This window comes from Cynocephalus volans, chromosome 15 (assembly GCF_027409185.1).
Source record: "Cynocephalus volans isolate mCynVol1 chromosome 15, mCynVol1.pri, whole genome shotgun sequence".
NCBI lineage: Eukaryota > Metazoa > Chordata > Mammalia > Dermoptera > Cynocephalidae > Cynocephalus > Cynocephalus volans.
Window position 1 is genome coordinate 77,219,317 of NC_084474.1, and position 27,003 is coordinate 77,246,319.

The 27,003-nt window shown below is 34.4% G+C and overlaps 1 protein-coding gene across 1 annotated transcript in view; it reads right to left on the reverse strand.

Moving 5' to 3' along the window:
- ATAD2 (ATPase family AAA domain containing 2) overlaps positions 1–27,003 on the reverse strand; it is a 58,961-nt gene that overhangs the window by 18,859 nt on the left and 13,099 nt on the right. The window contains exons 3-15 of the mRNA XM_063079830.1: positions 20,950–20,999; positions 19,872–20,037; positions 19,322–19,424; positions 18,982–19,069; positions 17,577–17,822; positions 16,851–16,968; positions 11,348–11,455; positions 9,156–9,264; positions 8,780–8,895; positions 7,836–8,010; positions 6,827–6,915; positions 1,719–1,878; positions 603–693 (exon numbers count right to left, since the gene is read on the reverse strand). Of these exons, the coding sequence (XP_062935900.1) occupies positions 603–693; positions 1,719–1,878; positions 6,827–6,915; positions 7,836–8,010; positions 8,780–8,895; positions 9,156–9,264; positions 11,348–11,455; positions 16,851–16,968; positions 17,577–17,822; positions 18,982–19,069; positions 19,322–19,424; positions 19,872–20,037; positions 20,950–20,999 (1,619 nt within the window). The remainder of the gene's footprint in view (positions 1–602; positions 694–1,718; positions 1,879–6,826; positions 6,916–7,835; positions 8,011–8,779; positions 8,896–9,155; positions 9,265–11,347; positions 11,456–16,850; positions 16,969–17,576; positions 17,823–18,981; positions 19,070–19,321; positions 19,425–19,871; positions 20,038–20,949; positions 21,000–27,003) is intronic.

Sequence of the window (27,003 nt, forward strand, 5' to 3'; positions counted from 1 at the left end):
TAGCAATATAGTAACAAAATATTTAGGAGTAATAAGACTAAAATCTCTCATTTATCCAGTAAACTTACATAGTAGCAATAACTAACAACAAATAAATCAACTTTTGTGAGTGAAATAAGCAAGCACTACGTATAGCATAGGTGTCAAAAGCAAGAGTTTTAAAATCAGATAGACTAGGTTCAACTTCCAGTTTGTCATTACCAGCTGTATGATCTTTGGAGAATCACTTACGCTCTCCAGCCATTTCTGCATCTCTAAAATGGAGATAATGCCACCTACTTCACAGGACTAATGTGAAAATTACATGAAATTATATATACATATATATATGTAAAATGCTTAACAGGATGACTAGGAAAACATAAACGATCAGTAGAGGAGAGCACTATTACCACCCACATTGCTCTCAAATTCCCCCGATGGATGGCCAACTTGTCAAATGTCTCTATGTATGACTTTGTGAGAAGAAAACATGCCACAAATAAGAGCTGAGAAACACATATAACCTTGTATTTCTTTAAACATAACCTTGCAAGACTACAACTTTTTCCATCTCTGAAATGAATATAATATTTCTTTTAACTGCTTAAAACAATGTTTACCAACACAGTTTTCTGCTAGCTCTTCCAGAAATATGTCCAGTGGTTTGGGATTCCAATCTCTTGTGTGAATCTTTAGAATCTCTTTTCGTGCCTATGAATAAAAACGATTTTTTTATGACCATAAAAATAGTGCTATTCAGATTAGAATAATTTCAATTTAAAAACTTTTGCTTATCTAAAATTTAAAGTAATCAATACCTAATATAAACAGAAATATGAAACAGAAAATGAGAAAAAAAGATGTATTTGTAAGAGATTAAAAAAACTTAGTTTCACTGTTAAACAGATTTGCATTTATAGAACAAGTTATATTTATCATAATTGTAAATGAGAGAAATTAAATTACTAAAGTAGTTCATTCTGGTGAATATTAAGACCTATTTTTTAAGAATACTGATAGCTCTACCCATATTTTCTTGCTTGATTCTTAAAAGATTAAGGGGCTTTAAAATAACTGGGTCGGATTATATGATGGTATTCATCAAAAAGCCAAGGCTAACAAATTGGCTAAGAATTGATTGTTCATTAAGCTGCATATTCTAAAGCAAAACTGACAACATCCAAAATCTGTACTCAAATTGGAAGAATATGCCACCAGAAGACCCACAAGCCCCCAAGCCAGGGTGGGTGGGGGGCTGAGGGCCTCAGCCATGCCCAGCTGATGTTGGCATCCAGCTTGACAATGACCTACCTGCCCTTAGAAGCCCCCCAGGCTCCTGAGCTGGCGCGGGGGAAGCTGAGTGCCTCAGCCACGCCCACACTCTCCACAACCAGGCCAGCAAAGGAGCTGGCCCCCTACCTCCACCTTCATTTCTCTGCCCCCCTACCTACTCCTCCCACTGCTCTGCAACATCTTTGAATGTAAAATAATAATAAATTTTTTTAAATTTTAAAAACAAACAAAAAATTGGAAGAATAGTAAGAGTAATTTTAGGGAGGCATTATTATATTTAAAGAAAAAAATAAAAAATTATCCCCTACTTCTTCACTATCAACTATCACCTGGTAAGATTATGATACAAAATTCAAGAAGCTTCAATTTTTTACTGTACTAAGACTTGTTAATAATAAAAAGCAACATATTTTGTCAAAATTTAAGTGATGTTAAATTCTTACATCTTTATCAGGTAGGCTAAAAAGGAACTCCCTGTCAAAGCGACCAGGCCTTCGTAAAGCAGGGTCTATAGAATCCAGTCTGTTGGTAGCGCCAATCACCACAATTTCTCCTCTGCTGTCCAATCCATCCATAAGAGCTAGCAGGGTGGAAACGATAGAACTAAATTTAAAAATAAGAAAGAAGAGATTAATACTCTATAGACATAGAATATATTATTCAATAATAATTCTTCTTTTGGTAAGATCTTATGCATTAAACATGTGAGCAGATTTTCTCAGGGCACCTCACTACTTTCAATGGATTAAAATCTGGGCTGCCTGCTTAGCTCAGTTGGTTAGGGTGCAGTGTTATAACACCAAGGTCAAGAGTTCAGATACCCATACCTATCAGCCATCCTCCTCCCCCAAATTCTGTAAAGTAACATACTAAATGGCACATAGAAATTGAAATCAGGACACAAAGAATGGTATGGTAACAATGAATAAGCTAACTATCCTGATCTGACCATCACACATTGCACACAACTATTGAAAAATCAACTTTGTACCTCACACATATGTATAATAAATTATCTTTAAAAAAACAACAGAAAAAGGAGTGAATGAGGTTAGAAAAAAAAAAAAGAAAGAAACTGAAATCAATGCAAACCAAAGATGGTCTTTACAGCCCCACAAATGGATCTGGAATCCATCTCATAAAGTTAATTTTACAAAGGAGCTTGAGAATTCCCAAACATGGATGTAACATCAAAAAAATACTAGTAGTACTGGGTAGGACAAATAGTATCTAAAATTTTATAATGTTCCAGTGTATATACGTTATCAAAGGACACCAAAATAAAGTAGAATATACATAAAGCATAAAAAATAGAATTTTAATTACACATTAAACTTTTTATTATGGAGAGAGAATAGTAAAATGATCGCCATGTCTTCATAACCTAACTTCAATAATTATAAATATTATTTGATATCTCCACCCAATTGCTTTCTAAAAGAAAAAAAGAAAAGCAAATCTCAGACACATTGCTTAATCCAAAAATATTTCATGTTAAGTATTTCATTTACGTACTTCTAAGAGAGAAGGACTTTTAAAAAACCCACACTGGTTAGAGCACAGCCTTATAACATCAAGGTCACAGGTTTGGATCCCTATACTGGTCAGTCGCCAAAACAAAAACAAAAATGAAAAAACCCACAATGTTCTTACCCCAAAATAAACGACAATAATTCTTTAATATCATCTAACACCCAGTTTTCCTTGATTGTCTCAAAGTACCTTTTCACATTTGATTTGTTCAATCCAGGATCCACACAAGATCTAGGCACTGCACTTGGTCATTTGTCCCTCAAATCCTTAACAGCTCCCACCATACCCCTTGCTTTTCTTCCCTCCATGCCATTTATCTGCTGAAGAAACCGGGTCATTTGTCTTGCAGAATTTCCTTCCCACCTTCTGGACTGGGATGATTGCTTCCTGGTGGGATCATTTCATTTTTCCTCCTGTCTTTCATATTTCCTGCAAATGGGTAGCTAGATCTAGAATCTTTATAGAGCAGGTTAAACTGAGATAGCATATTTCATAGGAAGATACCATGTACTTTCCTATTGTATTACTGTAAGAGGCACATAACACCAGTTTCTCACTTAAGATCTATCAGTGGGTTGGGTTTAGGTGAGGTGTTATCAGCTTGCTCTGCCCTTTATAAATTTCCCTATCAACCTTTTTACTACACTGTTTTAGCAACCATTGGTTAATTACTGTTTAAATCAAGGTTTCTCAACCTTGGCATTATTGACATTTGGGGCCAGATGATTTTTTGTGTGAAGAGCTGTCCTGTACATTGTAGGATGTTTAACAGCATCTCTGGCCTTCACCCACTATATCCTGGCAGCTACTCCCCACCAGTTGACAACCAAAAATGTTTCCAGACATTTGTCTCCTGGGGAAGGGGGTGGGCAAAATCACTCCCAGCTAAAAACCACATACACTATTTCATAAGAGTTTGCAAAATAGTAATTTTCTAACTCAATCATTCCTCTTGCATTTCTTAGCTGTGATTTTCCTATAAAGAACTATATTACTTCATCAACTATTGAATTACCCTGAATCATGACCTGTATAGGACAGGAAAAATAAATGTTTGATTCTTTTCCTTTATCAATTTTCAGAGTAAAAAGTCAGTGACTCAGCAACCTCTGGGTTGACCAATAAAAATTTTTTTAAAGTCATCACTGAAAAATAATCATATGCGTTTGATGCATTTCAATCTATTGTAGTCATTATAACTGTCCTATCTTTAGTCAATGGGAGCCCCTTCCAAATTGGCTCCTATGTCATTTTCATATGATCTTGGTATTCTTTGATTGCTTCCTTGCTCCAGGCATTTCAAGATGTTCCAGGACTGTCTTGCTTATTTCATGCTTAGTGCTGTAATTTGCCATCTCTCCTGAGTCCTAGTATTTACACACCACATTCTGGGGACTAGGGATACTAATTGCTACTGGATTGTGATTGTTTCTAGGTCTTTTCAGTGTCCCAAGTTACATATTTTTTCTTTTAAAAAAAAATTTCATCATGAGTTCATATTAACATTTCTAATTCAAAGTAAAAGATTTAGGGTAAACATTTCTAATTCAAAGTAAAGGATTAAACTTATTTATTTTATATTTATATTCTTTTTCTCTTAGGCTGACAATCTTATTTCCTAATGATATTTACATAATTATTTATTTGCATTACTCTACAATATTATTACTAACAATAAGATATAGATACAGTTTAATCACCTTAAATGTGCTAAATTTCAAAAAAGCTTAATTTAACAAAAAGGTTTACTCTTAGATTTTTAACATCTTTGGTAAAAAAACACTTGTGTGCTACACTTCTCTTAAAAATATACATATATTTGAAATGGCATGTTTCCTTACTAAATTATAATTTTTTTGCTAAAATTCGTCCAATCCCTTTATAACTGTTGCAAAATAGAGTAAGTACTCAATTTACTTGCAAAGTGATGGTAGTATCGTTAAATATGTTTCTGCCTATTAACACAATATAAAGAACTCAAACAACTACACAGTTAAAAAAAATCTAATTAAAAAATGCGCAAAAGAGATAATAGACATTTTTCAAAGGAAGACATACAAATGGCAAGTGGCCAACAGTTACATGAAAAAACGCTCAGCATCACTAATCATCAGAGAAATGCATATCAAACCTACATTGAGATATCATCTCACTCCTAGACCAGCCATTATTAAAAAGCTTGAGAATAACAAATGCTGGTGAGGATGCAGGGAAAGAACTCTTGTACACTGCTGGAGGAACTATAAATTGGCACAGCCATTATGGAAAACAGTATGGAGGTACCTCAAACAACTACAGATAGAACTACCATATGATCCAGCAATCCCACTACTGGGTATATATCCAAAGGAATGGAAATCATGTCAAAGGTATACTTGTACTCCTATGCTCACCACAGCTCTATTTACAATAGCCAAAATATGGAACCAACCTAAGTGTCCATTGACAGATGACTGGATAAAGAAAATGTGGTATATATACACAAAGGAATACTACTCAGCCATAAAAAAGAATGAAATTCTTTTTCATGGCATGCAACATGGATGAGTACAGATAAAATTATGTTAAATGAAACAAGCCAGGCAAGGAAAGAGAAATACCACATGTTCTCACTCATAACTGGGTGGAAGGAAGGGAGGGAGGAGGGAGGGAGGACAAAAAGGAATGGAAGGAAGAAAAAGAAAAGAACAATACACTGAACTTTCAGAAGGAGAGAACAAACCTAAGGATACTAGAGATGGGTGGAGGGAGGGAGGGGGTTTGGGGAGAGAGAGGTTGGGTAAAGGGCATAAAGAAAAATCATGATTTGTAATAATGAATATACTAATAATAAAAAATAAAAGTTAAAAAACCACAATGAATACAGTATAGCTGATAACGATATGTGTCATATATAAAAAGTTTGTATGATTACTAATAGGACAATGCAAAAACAAAACCATTTTTACCACAATACTTAACATTTTAATTTACTCACAGCAAGAGATGAAATTATCTATCATTAAGTAAAGAAGGGCATTAGAATATAGTAAATATTGTTAGATGTTAGAAAAGTCAAAACCTACCTATCAATCACATACTATGTCTTGTTCATCTTCTATATTATCTACAATATAAAACGATACTGGCATATATGAAGGCATACAAACATTTATTTTAGGGTATCCCAAATTAATTAAGCAACTACACATACCTCACGAGACCATTTGAAAAGAAGCTCTGAAAAACTGAAGATGAACTGAGACCAAAGTAATTTAGATTCAAGTTGGGACAATGGGCTAGCTGATTAACTCACTCGGGAAAGTATGGTGCTGATAACACCCAAGGTCAAAGACTTGGATCCCTGAACTGGCCAGCCTCCAAAAAAAAAAAAAAAAAAAACTTGAGACAGCGGCACTAGGAAAAGTGCTCCCTTGGATAAACAACTAATCATGGGGGGAAGGATGGTGGTGGTTATACAGTTTTCTTATCTTTCAAATGAGGAGTTTAGTCTAATATTAGAATCTTAATCTAATAGTAATGCCCTAAGACATAGTTTTTGGGGACCAGGCAGTGTCTTGAAAGCATCTGAATTAGTTGTCAACATATAAGATGTTTAACAATTTGAATATAAAATTTGAAAAAGTAGAAAATCTGCTTTTCAAGTCTGGTTCCACTTCTGTACCTCAATAATAAGTTGGCTATGCTCTTGTGATAGGACACTAAGCCACATTCCCCACCACAGCCCCACTCTTACATTGGCTCACCTCACTCATTTCATTTGCTGTATCTCACTGGCCCATGGACATTTGGTTGCATTATGAGTTAAATCTTCAGTAATCAAGACTTTCAAACCGAGTCCTGACATTCAGAACAGGTTCGCTTTTTCATTTTGTAGTATATATTGGGGTACTACTACCAAAAAGGAAACTACTAATTTGTAAAGTTTCTTTCATCATTTAACATTCTATCCCTTTACAATGTCAATACAGCTCAGAATATAGGAAGAAAAGTAGAAGTGCCATCAAGCAAGTTTTACCTGTGAATTTGATCTTGCCTGCTTGACCGTACTGGAGCCAGACCATCAATTTCGTCAAAGAAAATAATTGATGGGCGCATCTGATAGGCCTAGAAAGCAGGTCCAGTGGTCGCGTGTTATCATAAAAAGCCTCGAGTATGTAGACAATATAAACCATTTTAATCCAGTTTCTTCAAATTTGCTTACCAGAATTTATAACTATTTATAATTCATAAATCTAAATGTAAATTCCAAGAGCTACGTCTGAAGGATTGACTAAGTTACAATAACAGTTTATAATTTTATTTGCATTTTCAAATGGAAATATTCAAAATACATACTCCACTGGTTATATACCTTAGATTTCATACAGCTATAATTACTGGAACACATAAAATAATATCTATTAACGACTAACTGTGGAAACAAGACAAAGAATAAAAGACAGATATATAGTCTTCTTGCATGTCAGGATGGGAAAACATTATTTAGCAAGATACCTTAGTTTTTATCAATTTCAATGAAGATAAAATAAAGAACCTCAGAGAGTTCCAAAAAGAGATTTAAAAATACTTGCAGCAATATGCCTCAGTAGGTCAGAATGTATTATCTGACAACGTGCTGTCAATACAATCTGGAATATGAAACTGAAAGCCACTCTAGGGCAGAACTACTCTTCATCTCCCAAACTGAGAAATAATTGACTATGACTATCTAAGTATGAGACTACCACATTCTCCCTCGGTATGAGCTCTAAAACAGCAAAGAACTTAGATCCAATTATTCCTTTCTCTTCTGACTATAAAACTGTTCACTGTACGTTGGTGTTATCTTAATGTACAAAAGAAAATATTCTAGAAAGATTACGTTGTATATTTGGCCTAATTCTTGTTCTTTTTTTTTGGGGGGAAGCTGATTTCTGAGTTTATTTACATGAAAAGAGATTAAACATAAGATTTATCTAATCCTTATACACTTACATCTGCATACATTATAGAACTATCTATATAGGTAAATTTTAATATCATACCTGATCAAATAGCAATCGTAGTTGTCTTTCAGATTCCCCTACCCATTTACTCAAACAATCGGCACCTTTCCTCATGAAAAATGCTACTCTTTTATCCCCTTGACTGCACTCATTGGCAAGTGCTCTAGCAACCAGAGTTTTTCCAGTTCCAGGTGGACCATAAAACAAACAACCTCTGTAAAATAATTCATTAAGTTTTTTAGTACATTAAAAAGTAAAACTATTTTTAAAAAATTAGAAATCAATTTCATGAATTCACTTAGTGAATAAAAAGGTATAAGACAACTGAAATGTAGTTTCATTCCACAAAGCACAACTTAAAACCTAGGAGTTAATATTGATACTATAAAATTAATATTGAAACTATAAGTAAACTTATTTTATTAAAATAAATATTTTATTTATTTTTATTTCGAACATATTTTCTCTTATTCGTTCGTCATGCTTGTCATATCACCTTACCCTGTATAAGCAATCATATAACACAATCATATAAATCAATTTTTATGGGGGGAAAATGTTTGTTTTAAAGAATGAGAAATGTAAAGAGAAAAATTCAAGGAGTGTGTTGTTTCTTTCTGAATTCACTAAATTACTTTAAATAGGCATTGCCAACATTTCCTATAAGAAGTAAATGCTATTATTTAATTAATATCTTTCTGACTTTTTAAATTATAAAATTTATTTAAAATTCACCAATGTTTAACTGTGATTGATTTATGATACATTACTTTTATAATGGAAAAGAAAAAAGTTTACTAATTTTAAAGTTTATTTAAATCAGTATTTCTATAGTGGTTGACTCAGGGAGAAAAGCTGTATAAGGAAAAGGGAATCAAGAACTAGGGTTTAAAAATGGGTTCATAAGTAAGATACAAGAACAAGAAGAAGCAACGGTAGTACAGCACAGATTCTGGCTAAAATTAAAAGTATAATTAAGTTACCTTGGAGGTTGAATTTTGAACTTTTCAAAGACTTCCGGATAAAGTAATGGAAACACCACCATCTCTTTTAGAGCTGCAATATGATTGGACAGGCCACCGACACTATCAAATCGTACCTGGGAATGAAAGTGAACATTGACATTCTCAGATTTGGAGTCAAAATTAAAATGTCACCCCATTCTTACACTATATATAACCTATACACAGTCAACCAAGCAACAGTATCTTAGTTGTGACCTAAAGATTTTTAAAAAATCTGTAAAGGTTAAAGTTAATGATTTTAAAAAATCACTGGTTTCTTTTTTAACTTTAAAACTAAACTAAAACAAAGAACAATATTATAGTTTAAGCACACATTTCAAAACAGAGTACTCACTGAAGTATCTAGCTGCATTGGATCAACATCAGCAAGGCTTGCTCCAATTTTCATTCGATCTTTATAAAAGCCTTTTAATTCATCTTTCCGAAAATTTAGTGGGAGGCACCTATTTAAAAAAGATTATAAAACACATACACACACCCCCATCAACTCGCCTTCCTCCCCAAATTCCATGTTAGAATATGAACATTTTTTTTAAAAATTAAAAAATATTTAAATTTCAACTGGCACAATCTTGGAGATCATTTATTTCAATTTCCTTGTTTTCTTTATATGTCCAGAACTTAAGTGTCAGAAATATTTGTCTGAAGCTTTATTATTAGAGAGATACAATCAAACAAAAATATCAAGTTATCCAGATGCCACAAGCAACATTAAGTAATTCATGGTGGAGAATTCAGATAGCACCAATATATATTATAATACTTGGGTCTAACATATACAGAGTATTTACCATTTTCCAGACACTTATAGTTTTAAGTGCTTTACCCATATTAAGTCATTAAATCCTCACAATAGTCTTATGAGGTAGGTATTTATCAGTTTTCTCCTTAAGAAAAATCCCAAAGCAAAGAAAGGTTAACTAATTTGCCTAAGGTCACTCAATTATTAAGTGGCAGGGCCAGGAATCAAATACAAGATCTCCAGAGCTGTAACAACTCTGCTATAACACCTCTCAGCAAAATATTCACAGTCCACCAGCATTTAGATCCACATCAATCTTCTCAAGCAAGAATGTACCACTATTTTCCTAACTACTTTCAAAAACAGTTATGGTAGGATGCAAAGAATATACAGTACCTAAAAGAACCTGCTCATATTATAGATGGAAAAGTGAAAACTGCTTATGTTGGAGAAAGATACCTGTACCAGAACACCTAAGCAAAGAATGACTGCTGCAGCTGAACACAAGTAAAAGCATACCATGTTCACCCCAAGTGACAATTCTTGCTAGCCTCAAACTCCACGAGGAATTTATACTGTGAAATCTAAGAAGGACAGGTTTTCAATTGCTGCTTCTTAAAGGGAATTTCTTAAATAATTCTTAAAAATATATAAAATTGAATAATATAAAATACACACAGGATTAGATGCACATTTCTATGAACTAAGGCAAAGAAAAATCCAAGTAGTCTACATATCCAGCTTTTGGATGATCTCATTCATTGTTGTCCAGTAGACATGAAATTTAAGCCACAAATGTAATTTAAAATTTTCTATTAGCCACATTAAACAAAGAAAAAAAGTAAAATTAATTTTAAGAATATTTTATTTTGTTTATCAATTCAACATGCAATCAATTATTTTTAAAAATTGAGATATTTTACTTCTTTTTTTGGTGCTGTCTTTGAAATCCAAGGATGTATTTCATATAACAACTTGCAGTATAACTCATTTCAGACTAACTACATTTCAAGTACTTAACAGCCACATGTTGCCAGTGGCCACTGTATTGGACAGGGCAGAACTAACATGATAAATAAAAGAGCAAAGCTTAGGGATACAATGAATGATTGGTTTGCATGCCCCTTCAACTCTTATATTCCAATGATTTTGTCAAGCATTATCTTCCACTCTAAGAATCTTTTTTTTTTTTGGGTGGCTGGCCAGTATAGGGATCCAAACTTTTGATTTGGTGTTATAACACCACGCTCTAACCAACTGAGCTAACCAGCCAGATAACTCCAAGAATATTTTATTATTAAAATCCAAGCACTGCATTTTCATTCACCACCCACATCTGTAAAATGAGAACAATCCTTGCTTTATCTATTTCATATAATTATTATAAAAACCAAATGAGTTGGTTAGTATATGTGGACTTACATACAAGAAGTTATAAATGAGTAAATCCTTCAATTTTACTTAAGAGTTCCACAATAAAAATGTGTTATTATAATAAGCAGAAACTTTTTGAAATGAAAAATAATTATTTCCTAAGTCAGTGTTTCACCAAGCAACATTTTGGGATTTATAATGGTTTGGCAAGAAATTGTAACCATATGTTCTAACCTATTATTTGTTTCAACTGCAGATATTTCTAACAAGACATAATCTGGTTTATACATTATCCTGTTGTGCAACTTTTTAATCAGCCAAGCTGTACCTATTCCCAAATTATTCTGTTTTCTCACCACTTTTTAAAAAAGATAGCTGTTAGTTTAAAAAAGCATCAATACAGCACATACCTATTGATAGCTCTATTACGGCTCCTTTTTCTTCGCCTCTCAAAGTGTTGTTCATCTTCAGAAGAGGAAGATGAAGTAGAGTCACTACTGTGGATTGCATGCCTTCGCCTAAAGAGAAAAATTGAAATCATGATTAGAGAGGACAGGAAAAATAAGGCATAAGATGCAAGCACCAGAGATACCTAATGATCCAAAAAGGTTTATCATAAAAGTAATACATTTGCTGAACCACTGAAGTAAGCACTGTTGGTTGAATCTTTTGAAAGGAATAAAAGACTTGGATAACTGAGAGAAAGGGGAAAAAAAATAGGAGGCTGTGGTAGAGCTGACCATCAAATGTTCATTAAGACAGGAGATAATCGAGGCGGAGCAACTTCTTAGTCTTGCTATATATCAGTTATTCTCAAGGAAAAAGGTGAGATAAAGAGGGTATTAGAATCTTTGGAACTGTGATTTGAAAAACTCTTTTCAATATTATACTATACATAATTTAACATTTGGGATGAAATTGCCTATTTTGAAATGTCAAATAACTTTAAAAGAAGGATATGAGTTTATGTGAACAAAAGGGGATCAGGAAAGGTTAAAAAAAATGCTGGGAAACAGGGAGGAATAAGATGGGCTTTTACCTATAGTGTATCATCAACTGTAAATTCACAACTTGTCACTTAACAGCTGTGTAAATGTGGATGAGTTACCCAACCAATATGAATTTTCTTACTTACAAAAAAATAAAAATACTATCATATTCTTAGGCTGTTAGTAATATCAAATAATATGCCAAGTGCTATACATATACAAAAAAATTTCGAATCACCTCTGCCTTTCCACAGTTGCAAAAGACTCCCAGAAAAAAGAGACTCTGGCTGAGGAAACCTTTTAATCATTTTATTGGCTCAGAGACTAGAACTCTTCCTGAGTGAGAGTACAATCACGGTAAGTAGGTATTTCCAAAAATATATAAAAGGGTCAAAATCCATTATCTGCATAAGGTAGGTCTGGAATCTCATATCTAAACAACTCTGAAAACAAGTTTTTTCATTATTGACTTATGACCAAAACATGACCTGAAATGGCACAGGCAATTTATAGTCCCAATTTGTCCCACTTACTAAAATTATCCATATGCTTTACTATAAAATTATTAATGTATCTGACTACACAGTGCTAGCTCAGACAACCCTAGAGAGTTAATGTTACCATACTACACATGTTACATGTTGTCTTTGTAAATCCACCCCAAAAACCTGAATTCTGAAACACAAATGACCCCGGGGATTTTGGATAAAGGGTTGAGGAAACACAGAAATAAATGAAAAAATAATCCTCCACCCATCCACCTACCAAAGACCATTTCTGGGATCAGTCTAAACTAAAACTATGTAGTGCAAGTCTACAATTTTATATGAAAGACTAACTTATTTAACATTACCATTAATGTTATAATACATTCTAACACGTATACATAATTCACATAATTGTATATGAATTCACATAACTAAAACTAACTTCACAATTAATAAAGAGGACTAAGACTTACTGACTGCATCCTATACTAGGTACTCAACATATTAACTCATTTAATCTTCTTTTTTCCCCCAAGTTTTTTATTTTATTATTTTTTTAATGTTTTGTTTTTGTTTTTTATTGGTTATGATTATTCATGGGGAACTCATTTAATCTTAACTAATACTTTGGACAGGTACATTATTAAGAGGCTCATTTTATAGTCTGGGCCAATGTGGCTCACAGGTTAAATTACTTGCTCAAAATATCAGAATAAGTCACTAAAGGTGTCAGAATTCAAACTTTTGTCTATCTATTCTAAAGATCCACATTATATACACTACTACACTGGTGATTTTGAGTTTTTTATTTCACAAACCAGTAAAGTTATAAGCAAACAACAATAAAACCCTGTGGACCAAGATAAGGTTTCCAATGTTTGATTTGCTGAGTAGGGATTACATTTAAATTTCAAAGTATAGTTTAATAGCAAACACATAAGCACTTAACATGTGACAGGTACTATTTTAATGATTTACATGTATTAGCTCATCTAATTCTGACAAAACTATGAGATAAGGCTGTTTGCTCCATTCTACAGATCAAAAACTGAAGCACAAAGAGGTTAAATAGCTTGCCAAAGCTCATTACTAAGTGCAAGAACTGAGCTCTGAATCTAGACAGTACTAGTCATGGATCCAGGTTCTTAGCTCTATACTATATAAAGGCCATTATTTCAGTATTAAAAAAATTCTAAACACATATATCCACACCTGCTCATTTCCCCCCCATTTTATTAAAAACCAGTGAACCATCTGGCACAGACATGCACTGGACAAGCACTTTAAACTTAACCAGAGCTTCAACTTCTTGCCAGTTCTAGTTCTTTGACAACAGATAAGGAGTATTTTGAAATATTGGTGAAGCAATTGTGCTATTACATTACCTTGCTGTTCAAAGGGACTAGGCTTGTTCCAGAAGCTGCAGATTGGAGCAAAAACTAAACCTTGAATTACTAGAGGTTAGCAACCATAAAGGAGAAAGAATCCTGCTTAAAGGCAGCATTCCTGAAACTCTCCTATAATAAGTGTGCTGAGAGACCCTTGGAAGATCCTGCATTGTAGTTGAAAGGTTTCTTGACCACTTGCCATCAATACTAAGAGCAATGTTCAAATGATTCTTTGTATATGTGCTTTCTTTCCATCCCTCAGTAGTTGAAGTAGTACATGAGCTATAAACAGAAGCTGGTCTCTTCAAGAAAAAGTCAAAAGGCTAAGCAAAATGGCCACTTTAAGGATGCTAGAAAGGATGAGATCTTCATAATATCTTAGCCAGAAAGTTAAGGGAAAAAAAAAAAAAAAATGGTTTAAAGGGCTACATTCAAAAGGTCATGTAGTAACAAGTGCTGGCAAGGATGTGGAGAATTTGCTTGTGGGAATGTAAAATGGAGCAGTCACCTTGGAAAACAACCTGGTGGTTCCTCAAAAAATTAAACATAGAATTAGCATTTGGCCAGGCAATTTCACTCCTAGGCCTATATATACAAGGGAAATGTATATACATATGAAAACATATGTCCACACAAAAACTTGTACACAAATCTTCATAGCAGCATTATTCATAATAGCCAAAGTGGAAACAGCCCAAATGTTTATAAGCTGATAAATGGATAAAAAATATGATATATCCATGCAATGGAATCTTATTTGGCAATAAAAAAGAATGAAAGAATTAGTACAACCTTGAAAATGTTACACTAAACAGGAGAAACCAGTCACAAAAGATTCCACTTATATGAAATACACAGAATAGGCAAATCTTACAGAGACAGAAAGTAAATTATTGGTTACTTAGGGCTGAGGGGGATGGAGAGATTAGAGGTTGATAACTAAAGAGTCCGGGGCTTCTTTTTGAGGTGATGAAAATGTTCTAAAATTGTTCATGGTGACAGCTGCACAACTCTGTGAATATACTAAAAGCCATTCGTTTAAACAGTGTACTATATAATGGGTGAACTGTATGGTATGTGAAGTATATCTCAATAAAGATGTTACCACACACAAAAAGTTAAAAACAGGTTTTCTAAAACAACACCAGAAAGGTCAGCAAATCAAATAATGTGACTCAGGGGACAGTTTAATCTCTTATTTCATACTTCAATTTAAATATGTCAGAATCCTCCATTAGTCTACGAGATCCAAGGGCAGGAACCCTGCCTTAGTCATTTTTATATCCATTATGCTTGGCACATGGTACTATAAACATTTGTTAAATAATTGGACGGGGAGAAATCCTGCACTAGGGAGCTACTCAAATATAAGACATTTTCCATAGGGAAAGACTGGACACTGTGAAGCAAATACAGAAGCTCATGAGCACTAAAAAGGGGCAAAAAAAAAAAAAAAAAAAATCCTATGTTTTTCAAGATACATTGTATGTGGCAGGTAACTGCAGAGATAGCCAGTCAACGAGAATCTTACTTCTAGGGCCAGCCTGTGGCTCACTCGGGAGAATGTGGTGCTGATAACACCAAGGCCACGGGTTCAGATCCCACATAGGGATGGCCGGTTGCTCACTGTGTGAGTGTGGTGCTGACAACACTGAGTCAAGGGTTAAGATCCCCTTACCAGTCATCTTTAAAAAAAAAAAGAATCTTACTTCTAGAAGCATAAATCCATTAAAGATGGGAGAAAAAATTAAATCTCAGAGTAACTGCCAGCCTCTTACTTTTGTGGGATCAAATAGAGGACTGCCCCTTGATCCAGGTAACCAAGTTGCTCTTGTCCTGTGCTTGATGGTGGTGGGGATTCCAGGGAACACTATATCTTCCTCTCCTTTTCTGAAGATCGTTACATTTCACTACCAAAACAGAGGTCTTTAACAATATCCTAAGGGGCCTATGAGAATACTGACAATGCAGCCTCCCTTTAAGTGCAATTGATCTTGGAAAGCCCTGACAGGTTGAGTTTGTCTTCATGATCCTCCATCCTTCTGGGTCCCGGTCATGTGAAAAGGGATGATTGAACAAAAAATCTAGAACGTTCATTTGTGATGCTGACAATGAAATTAAAAGACCCAGGGACACAGTAGTATTTCTTACTTTTCCTAAAAGAGGTAAATCTTCAGCACTTAAAAAGGTGCTGCCTTCCAAGACCTAAATCAGATTGTCTGCTTCCCCAAGGAGATGTCCAAGAACTGTTCAAATAGTTGAACTCTTAAGTCTTCAGTCTTCTGAGCAAATTAATATTAGGACAAAGTATACTTTCCCACACCAATGTCATTTTTGATTCTGACTTTTTAATCTTCTCTCTCATTCATGAACTTCCATAATGTTACTATTACCCCAATTGTTGCAATGCATCAGAAAATGTTTCATTACTTAGGAGAATGAGGAAGTATTAAGAATTACCTCTTTGGGACTTAAATTTGACAGACAAGCAACAACTGTTGGGATGAAGAAAGAGAAGAAACCCACAAATAATTTAATGGTCAAAGAAAATGAATTATTTTCTACAGTATAAGAGAAATAAATATAAAATAGATCCAGAAAAGGATAACCAAAGTCATGAGAAGTCTAGAAGCTACGTAACTTAGAACATTTGACATAGTAGGAAAATATGTCTGTGAAAGTATGTGAAGAAAAGACTAAACCTATACTGTAATTTAATGTGAAGATTAAAATGAAACAATCTACGTAAAATGCTTAACACAGAGCCAGGAATACAGTAAACACAGAATGAATGATAGCTCTAATATTAAAGTATGGAACAATGGAATAAACTACCTTACCAAGGTAGTTACTAAAACTTCCTATTAGTGGAAGCAAAAGCAAAAACTAGTCAGTGGGATTAGAGCACTAAAGGCATAGAGCTAAGCTCTCCCAAATATATAATTCTAGAATTCTATCCTAGTACACCCAATCCTAAGACTCTAGAATCCTGCCCTAACATAGCTACAATTATGTTGTCATAAATCAATCACTCTTTCAGAACCAAACCTGTTCATCTGTTTACAATAAGGACTTCTTGGTCCCGCAGAAGATAATCGATATCTTGGTCTTGCAGGAGAAGCTGGGCCACTATAAAATATGTTGGGCTTTCTCTGATGACGAGGTTCTAAAAAAAGAAATACATATATAACATATAAATACATATAAAGATAATTTTGCTTTCTATTTAAATACTTACAAAGGTGCTGTCTTCCATGACAGTACTAGTAAATATCTCCTATGGAATATTTTACTGTCTATGTTTTAAATCACTTATGTCTGCAGGGTTGCTGTTGAAAATATGCATAGCACAGACACCAACCAACCAAAACACACACTGGCCATAAACAACCATTGTGATTGCACAGATGCCTAACAGATGATTATCGGCCATGCATGTAAAATGTTAACAGTACTGAGGTACAATGTTAACATAAATCAGAAGTAGTCCTGCCTATATAAACTGACAAAATAAGTAGAAAACTGTGCAATCTAAAAGACAGACATGAAATGTCCAAATAGCCCAATTATTTGCTTTGGTCAAGGCTAACATTTAATTTTCTTTGGAAGAAATGACTTCTTGCAAATTTAGGATAGGTTAAAACAGCAATCATGAATATTCAGCAAAATGAAAATATCAAAAATACCAAAAAACAAGAATAACAGAGAAGGGACAGTAAAGATAAAGATAATATAGTTATATCTTCTCCTGGAAAAAATATGTACAGCACTTACTTTCCAGTGGAGCCTGGTAATAAACAGTAGCTTTTCTCTGTCTAAGATAATATCGTTTCTGATTATCTTCCTCTCCATCTTCTTCATCTTCTTCATCTTCTTCATCATCTTCTTCTTCATTGTCATCTTCTTCATCGTCATCATCTTCTTCTTCATCGTCATCATCTTCTTCTTCATCTTCACCGTCGTCTTCTTCATCTTCACCGTCGTCTTCATCTTCTTGGTCTTCACCCTCTTCAGATGATTCTACAAATAAGAAACATTTACTTCCAGAAGGACACTCACCCAAATGTTAATTTTTAACATAGGGGAGTTGGGACAAAAAGAGAACCCCTTCTTTTCAAATTTATCTACTCCTAGATTGTTCACAGAAAGAACTTGTAATTCTTTTGCAATATTAAACGGAGATTTTTGTAAAATGAAGTTAAAAACTGCAGAATTAAAAACACCTAGAGCAGAGTAACAGTTAATTTATCAGATGGAGAGAACAAATCTATGGTTATTAGTGTGGGGAGGGGGAAGAGGAGAGATTGGATAAGGGGCATAAAGAATAAGTATGATTTGTAACAATGAATATGCTAATAAAAAATTAAATTTTAATAAATAAATAAAAACATTTAGAGGAAGGAAAAAAAAGGAAGTAGAGAAAGAATTTTGAAGGCTGTTTGAGTACCAAACTAAAATTTACAGTGTCCTTTGAATTTTATTAACATAGGTGACTATACTTAAGCTTCCAAGTTAATGTAACACGTTGACAAGTGTTTTTGTCTCCTCACTTAGCTTTTGCCTTTTAAACGTAATACTCCATCCAGCTCTTCTGGCTGCCATAGAGTTACATGCAGCAAATAATCTACTTATGATGATGGTAAAACACCCTCACCAAACATTTAAAATGTATTTCAGAAAACTGGTTTTCACTGAAGAAAAGATCTAATAGATTATGGTAATAACTCCCAAATGGAATAGCAAAACTTAAAGTTATTTACCTTTTAACTAAAACGGAGAGATATGTGATGTGTTGTGTGTATATGAATCATACAAGCAAACCAATGCTATTTGCTTTAGAATTGTTGATTTCAGAGGGCTGGCCAGTTAGATCAGTTGCTTAGACTGTGGTACTGATTAACATCAAGGTCCAGGGTTTGATCCCTGTACTGGCTGGCCAGCCACCACAAAAAAATGAACAAAAAAGAATTGTTGATTTCAGTCACCTTCCCAAGCAAAACATACTATCCTTTTAAGCCTTCCCCTGCCCCCACTTTTTTCTTTTAAATTATGACCAATCCTCTGATTTTTCACAAACTACCATAAACGTCACAGCTTCTGAATAAAAAGGCTACTTCCTATTAAATAAAAAGTACTTAAATTCAAACCCAGAAGAAAGAGAACAAGAGAAGAGACTAACCTACACTGCCTTCTTGATTATCAGTTGTTTCTTCATCAGTTCTTTGAATACCTTTTCGTTTTCCTCTTGTGTACATATTAAGATTGCCCTAAAAGTATTTAAATAAAAGCCATTAACATTTAGTATATATTTATTTAAAAATTCAGTAGGACCCTCCAATCTTGCTTAAAATGAAGATATTTATAGCTATGAACTCTTAAAACTCTAGCAGTACCTAGTGACTGATCAAACAAATGCTGAACAAAGTGATGAATAATTTAACCAAAAATGGATTAGGTACCATAAGAAAAGATCAAACTGGAAATTATTAAATCATCCCCTAATGGAAGAATATATTTACTTCTTCTGTTGCATTAAATGCTCCCAAGTCTCCAAGTTCTCTCATTCGTTGTCTACGCATTTTCTTCATGTCATCCATTTTTTGAAGTACAGCTTCAGCAGTGCTTTAAAAAAATTGATATAAAAACTAAAATTGGAGAAGAGTAGTAGATTTTTAAAAACTTAAAAATTTTTCTTCCATTTTAATCTTTTGATGCTAGAGTTTGAAATATTTCTATAAGAAGCATTGATTTACTTGTGTAAAAATATTTTAAAATTTATTTCCAAGAATTTAAACATATAGGAGAGTATGAGGATATGGAAGTTATCTGGGACTTCTGCTCAATTTCTCTATAAACCTAAACCTAATATAAAAATAAAGACTATTACTTAAAAAAAAATAGAATTTAAACATATATAGAATCATTACAAAGACCTGTAATAATAATTTTCCTTTATGCTTTACATAAACTGAATGAATTAAATGTTTAGGCTGGTCGAAATTCATGATCTCTCCCCAATAAAAAGTTTTTGTTAGATAAATCATCTTGATCTAAAGAATTTTTACTTACTTTGTTATAAGTTTGTTAAATAGCACGGATTGGTTAACAGTACTATAACGACTTCTAATCCTACAACTGCGGCGAACTTCAAGGTCACCATTCTCTTCACGCAAGTGTCCTGTAGTTTCAACAATGTTTCTAGTTCTCAATGACCGAGTAACTGGAATCACTTTGTCTTCACACATATTTACATAAAAATAAGTAGAAAGATTTGAAATAATAGTATTTATAAAACAATTCTAAAATGAAAAATTGAATAGCTATACTTTCATGTAAAAAAAAATTATAGTATCTTAATCTTACCTTTCTTAAAAAACATTAGAAAACAAAAATAAAGTTACAACATACACCTACCATATGATCCAGCCCTTCCACTCCCAAGAGAAGAGGAAAGATGTAATACAAAGATTTGTACACAAATGTTCAAAGCAGCTCTGTGATAGCCCCAGACTGGAAACAACCCAAGTCTATCAAAAGATGAAGAGATAATCAAACTGTAGTTTATCCATATAATGGAATACTATTCAACAACAAAAAGCAGCACCATGGATGATACTCAAAGCAACTATGCTGAGTGAAAAAAGCCAGACAAAAAAGAAAGTATAATGTATGATTCCATTTATATAAATCTCTACATGATGCAAATTAATCTATAGTGACAAAAAGCAGATTGGTGGTTAATCAGGAATTGTGTGTGTCGTGGGGGGATACTGGAGAGCGAGGAAAGGAGCTGGAAGAACCTGAAGAGATTATAAAGGAGCCTAAAGACACTTTTGGGAGTGATGGTTACCTTCACTATCTTGTTTTGGTGATGGTTTCATGGCATATACTTATGTCAAAACCTAACAAATTCAGGCTGGCCAGTTAGCTCTCTTGGTAGAATGTGGTGCTAATAACACCAAGGTCAAGCAAGGGTTAAGACCCCCTTACCGACCAGCTGCAAAAAAACCCAAAAAAACAAAAACAAAAAACCTAACAAACTGTACACTTTAAATATGTACAGTTTATTGTATATACCTCAGTAAATCTGTAAACAAAATACTAATTACACGTTTTAAAAATCTGAAATGCCTTTAACATTTCTTACCTTCTTTGTACTCTTCTTTTTTTTTATCAGCCTGTTGTCTGGCCAACTGCCTATATAAAAATACATATATAAAATAATTCAAAATAATTGACATAACTTTAAACACTATATTCTATAATACCACAAACTATGACAAAAAGTTAAATCAGCCTGGAGAATAAATACTCAGATACCTAAAAACCTAAAAAACACTGACAAAAGCAGCTTGAGAATATCTATGCTTAAGTTACAACTAAACAAAGTCTAAGAAACCTGTGTTAAAATTCAGTGATATATGCATTAACCTCTAGCTAAACAGAATTAATCAAATAAAAGTACCTTACTTGAAATAAAAAATGAAGTCCTTAGCCTAAGTATTTAAGTATAATTGAACTAAGCATTAAGCAAAAACAAGACAATGTGTTTTATGCCACAGAGATATAGCACTCCGGTATCCTTAAGAAATTTATTATATAAACAGAACTAATGCCCCTTAGTGATACATTAATAGTCTTTTAAGAACATGTGCTGGTTACAATCTTTACATGACAAGCATTATTATTATTCACATGTAGAAACAGTCCCATTTGCAAATCAGATATCCCACCTACAAACTGGCAGACAGAATATACCGAATTGGAAAGAACATTTTCCAAACCTTGAAAAAATGGTCCCCTCACCTTTTTTCAAAAACCCACTGAGCAAACAAAACTGAAAGACCAGAGGACCAAGACTTAGAAAAACACAGAAAGATTTGAGTAACTATGCCATGAGGGCAGGATCTACATATTTCTTTGATTCTGGGGTTCTTAACTAGGGTCCAGTGATCGTGGATGGTCTGTAGGGGTGCACAAAACCTCTGAAGTAATGTTTGAACTTGAGTGTATACGCAATTTTCTAGGGAGAAAATTAACTTATTTTTAGTGACTCAATTCTTGGACAAGCTGGATCTGTTAATCAACTTATGTATCAAGCTATTTGCAAGCTGGCTGGTTTATACATGCAGGATTTCAAATATTACAATTTAAAATAAAATGAAACCATCTTATCCAGATGAGTTAACTCATATAATCTCATGACAAGTAAATCATCACTAATTCCTTACCTCTCTTGGAATACTGGTAAGAACCAAGAACAAAATTAAAACCTTTGAGCAATCCATCTATAGGGTCAAGGCTTAGTTCATTCACAGGCTCATAGATTTTTTTCATACAGGAGCCCCTCTTTCCACATCATGTAGGTCTGCACATTTTCTAAACCAGGCCCCTCTTAGATGCTAGGAACATAATGATTAAAGCAGTATTTTTCTTTTCCTTTTTTCATCTGCATGGGTAGGGAAGTGCTTTTATCCTCACAGGGGCTGGTAAACTTTCTTAAATCACTAGTTGTAAATATTTCAGGCTCCAGAGCCATATATTCTCTGTTACAACCACCTTACACTGTAGCGTGAAAGTAGCCATAGACAAAATGAATGTGCATGGCTTTGTTCCAATGAAACTATTTACAAAATCAGGTGGCTGGACTTTGCCAACTCCTATAAATCTGATGAAAGCCATGGATCCTTTTTCTCTAGAAAATTGCATATACACTCAAGTTCAAAAATTACTTCAGACATTTTGCGCCCCCCCCCCACAGACCATCCATGATCACTGGACCCTAGTTAAGAACCCCAGAATCAAAAAAACATATAGATTCTGCCCTCATGGCACAGTTATTCAAACCTTTCTGTGTTTTTCTAATGATCTTGGTCCTCTGGTCTTTCAGCCCCAAATAGATTGGAAACAAAGGGTGGAAAAAATAACCAGAAAGGAAAGAAGGAAAAATATTACTAAAGTCAGGCATACTGAAAAGGATAAGAAACAGGAAACGTAAAGCAGAACTCAAAAATACTGTAGGCCATTTTATATTACACTTACACAAATCAATCCTGATGTTACCACTATATAAAATAATAAACAGCCCGTACTGGCCAGCGGCCGAAAAATAAAAGTAAAAATAATAAATAAATAGGTAATAATATACAGTATTTGTAATAATGATCTCAATACAGGGAGATGATTTTTATATGGGAATTCTTCTCACAGAAGACATACAAATGGCCAATAAGCACATAAAAAGATACTCAACATTACCAGCCATTAGGGAAATGCAAATCAGAACGACAATGAGATACTTTCACTCACTAAAATGGCTAACACCAAAAACAGATTATGACAAATGCTGACAAGGATGTGGATAAATTGGAATCCTCATACTTGCTGGTGGGAATCTAAAATGGTGCAACTGCTATGGAAAACAGTTTGGCAGTTCCTCAAAACATGAGTATTACCATTTGACCCAGCAATTCTACTCCTAGGTATATACCCAAAAGAATTGAAAACCTATGTCCACAAGAATTTGTACACCAATGTTCATATCATTATTCATAATCGCCAACAAGCAGAAAAATCCAAATGCCCACCAACTAATGAATAAATAAACAAAATGTGGTATATCCATATGATGAAATCTTATTCAGCAATAAAAAGAACTGGTATTGATAGATACCACAATATAAATGAACCTTGAGAACATTATACCAAGTGAACGAAGCCAGACACTAAATGCCATATATTGTATGATTCCACCTATATGAAATATCCCGTCAAGTCCATACAGACTGAAGGTAGGTTAGTGCTTCACAAGGGGCTAGGTGTTGGGGGAAGCTAATGGGTACAGGATTTCTCTTTGGGGTGATGAAAATATTTTGAAATTAGATCACAATATTGTCAATATATTAAAACCACTGAATTGTATGCTTTAAAATCGTGAATTTTATGGTTAGGTGAATTATCTCAATAAAGCTGTTTTTAAAAAATAATAAAAAATAGGACAAGGGTTTGGATTCCCAACTGGCCAGCCACCCCCTCCCAAAAAGATACGAATTCAACATATTTTAGAAGGAATCTACTTAAAAATACCAAGTCACTCATCTTTAAATCCAGATCAAAAGGTGCTTATTGTAAATACACTCCCTTAATACCCTTCTAGCATAAAGCCCACCACACTGTTTTACAAACCTGAATAATGTACAGATCCTTTTAAAGGTAAAAACTTTGAGGACTTAATAATATTAAATCTGTTGTATGACTATGTAAAGCCAAACAAGATATAAGTTCACGTATAAGTTTTATACAAATAAAACTATGAAAGCAACCACCAACAAAAAATATTAACATAATATTGAGATTGGCTGAAATGAAATAGCCATTTGCTATGTGAACATAGTACTGATTACTGTCAGCTTCTCTTGAGTTTGGCATGTTGTGTATCATATTTGTTATGCACAGCTGTGTATCATGATGACTCAACTCATCCACTTCTTTTTATCTGAAGTGCTCCAAAACCTTCATTTAAACAGCATATCATAACATCACATCATGTGGCCTTCTCTTGGAAGCAGATGTATCACTTGTATATAAAGGTATACATCATGAACCTGAGATAACTAAAACAGTACTACTTGCTGCCAATTCAATTGTAATCACAAATACAGGGCCTGAAATTTTATGGCAATTCTCTATAAGGTAGCAATTTAGGTGATCCAGAATGTTTATTTTATTTTATTTTCACAAAGAGGAATGGTGGGGGTGGGATGAGGGTAGCTGAGGTGGGGAGGTAGAGAGGAAAGTGGGCAATCCAGGAGGGAGGCTAGCAGGGCCTGAGGACAAGAGTTTGATGTAGAATGTTTATTTTTATTTTAGATCATGAAAAATAATTTTTAAATTCTCATAGAGAATTCGTAGACCACTCTCCCAACCCCAAGAATAAACTTGAAGAAGTCAAGTTTCAGAAACACTGGACTAGCTCATATTGTATTTCCTCAATTCTAAGTTGTACACTTCCCCCCCATTTTAACATCTCTGAAATTCGAATGTCTTACAATTGATGGCATGTCACAGTTTAACTGTCAGTGTTTTTTCCTTCTTAGTGTCTCATAAAACCATGTTATATGTTTCAATTGCTGTTATTGTGGATTTCATGAAATATAGTAGTAAACACTCCATAAATAAGATGCAAATTAAAATATATATATAATAGACTGATTAAAAATAACAAAAACTCAGAAACTCCTTTGCTGCTGGACAGCTTGCAGGCGGGGATGTACCCAGACCACCAGCAGGTGAGCTTCAGAAGGTGTGGGAAGCTGAGGGGGCCTGGCATTGTCACCCTGCAGTGCTCTCAGTCTTTCTTTCCTTTCCTAAAATCTTCCCAGGTTGCCAGAGCCAGGCCTTGCCTGCTCCTTCTAGTTTTGAGCCAATCCAGTCTTGCCAGCCAGAGGGAAAGTGTGTGTGCTGGGATGAGGGCCAGGATCTGGGGCCCAGTGGGCCAGCCAGGTGGCAATGCCGTCCTGTACTTCAGGAAATGCCATACTTAGGAGAGGCCGAACCTGATCCCTTGAGCTTTAAGCTTCTCCCAGAGAACTGGCACTGGGGAAGAGGTGACTTGTCACCTTACAGACCTAGCCCCACCTTTACAAATCAATTAACATTTGTGATGTAGATGGAGAACATTCAAAATAAAAAGTTTTGCACAGTGCTTACTACCAACTAGGGACTGTTTTCTCTTGCAGGTAGATCCAAATGAAGTGTGACATCCCTATCTCCAACACAGCAGTCCTACTGGGAAGACAGGGTTAACAAACATCAGACTGTTAAGAGACAAAGAAGGTCAAGATGAAGAGAGACTTCTTTTTTGTCTAACTTTTATTTTGATATTTGCCTCATAACTTTTTTCATCTTCTTAGTTTTAACTTTTTTATATGCTCATATTTTATGTGCTGGTGTAAATGATATATCACTGGAGATCTTTTTTTTTTTTAAATCCAAGCTGACAGTTTCTCCCCTTTGATTTATTTTATTTACATTTAGGTTTATTGTATTCACATTCATCGTCACTACTGAGATAACGGTTCAGGTCGAAACCTTTGTAGTCATCCTTGACTCATCTCACATATAATCAGGAAATCCTATGGACTCCACCTTCAAAATCTATCCAGACTCCCAATCCCTTCTCACCACCTTCACTTCTCCACGTTATAGTTGTCTCTCACCTACTTTACTGCAGTAGCCACCTAACTAGTCTCAGCTTTTACCTCTTTCATTCTGTTCATATCACAGCATTTAGCATGAGCCTCCTAAAGAAATAAATCAGATCATCTCTTTTCTCTCAAAAAAAAAAAAAAAAAAATCCTTCAAGGTCTACCCATTTCACTCAGAGTAAAAGCCAAGTCTTTAGCGTGGCCTCCAAGGTCCTATATGACCTGGTCCTCTTTCACGTCTGATCTCATCTCTTACCAGTCTCCCAACTGCTCTACCATATAGCCTCCTTAAGTACATCCTAGGCCCAGGATAGCTGCACTTGCTGTTCCTTTCCCTGAATGGTTTCCCCCCATATGTCCACATGGTTCAATGCCTTACCTCCTTCCTATTTCCTGGAATATTGCCTTCTCAGTGAGGCCTTCCCTGAAAAGCCTTATCATATCATATCCTTCTTAACACATCCATTGCACTCATTGTCTTTGTACTTATCATAATGACATGCCATATGATTTACTCATTTATCTGGTTTACTGTGTTTCTTCCCACCAGGATAGAAGCTTCATGAGGGTAGGTATTCTTCTATGCTTTGTTTACTGCTGTATCCTTAGTGCCTAAAACAGTATTTGGCTTTTAGTAGGCATTCCATAATATAATTTTTGAATGAGTGAATTTGGGCTTTTTCTACCATCTTACACTTTACATATCCCCCCTTTCCTTTTTTAATATTGAATTTTTGGGTTTGTTTTGTTTTGCTTTCTCTTTTCACTTCCTCTCTTCTACTATACAAACTCTATTTCTGTTCTTATAGTGGTTAACCTTTTAATTTTAATTTTTTAAAAAAAGATGACCAGTAACAGGATCTTAACCCTTGACTTGGTGTTGTCAGCACTATGCTCTCCCAAGTGAGCTAACCAGCCATCCCTATGTAGGGATCCGAACCCATGGCCTTGGTGTTATCAGCACCACACTCTCCCAAGTGAGCCACTGGCCGGCC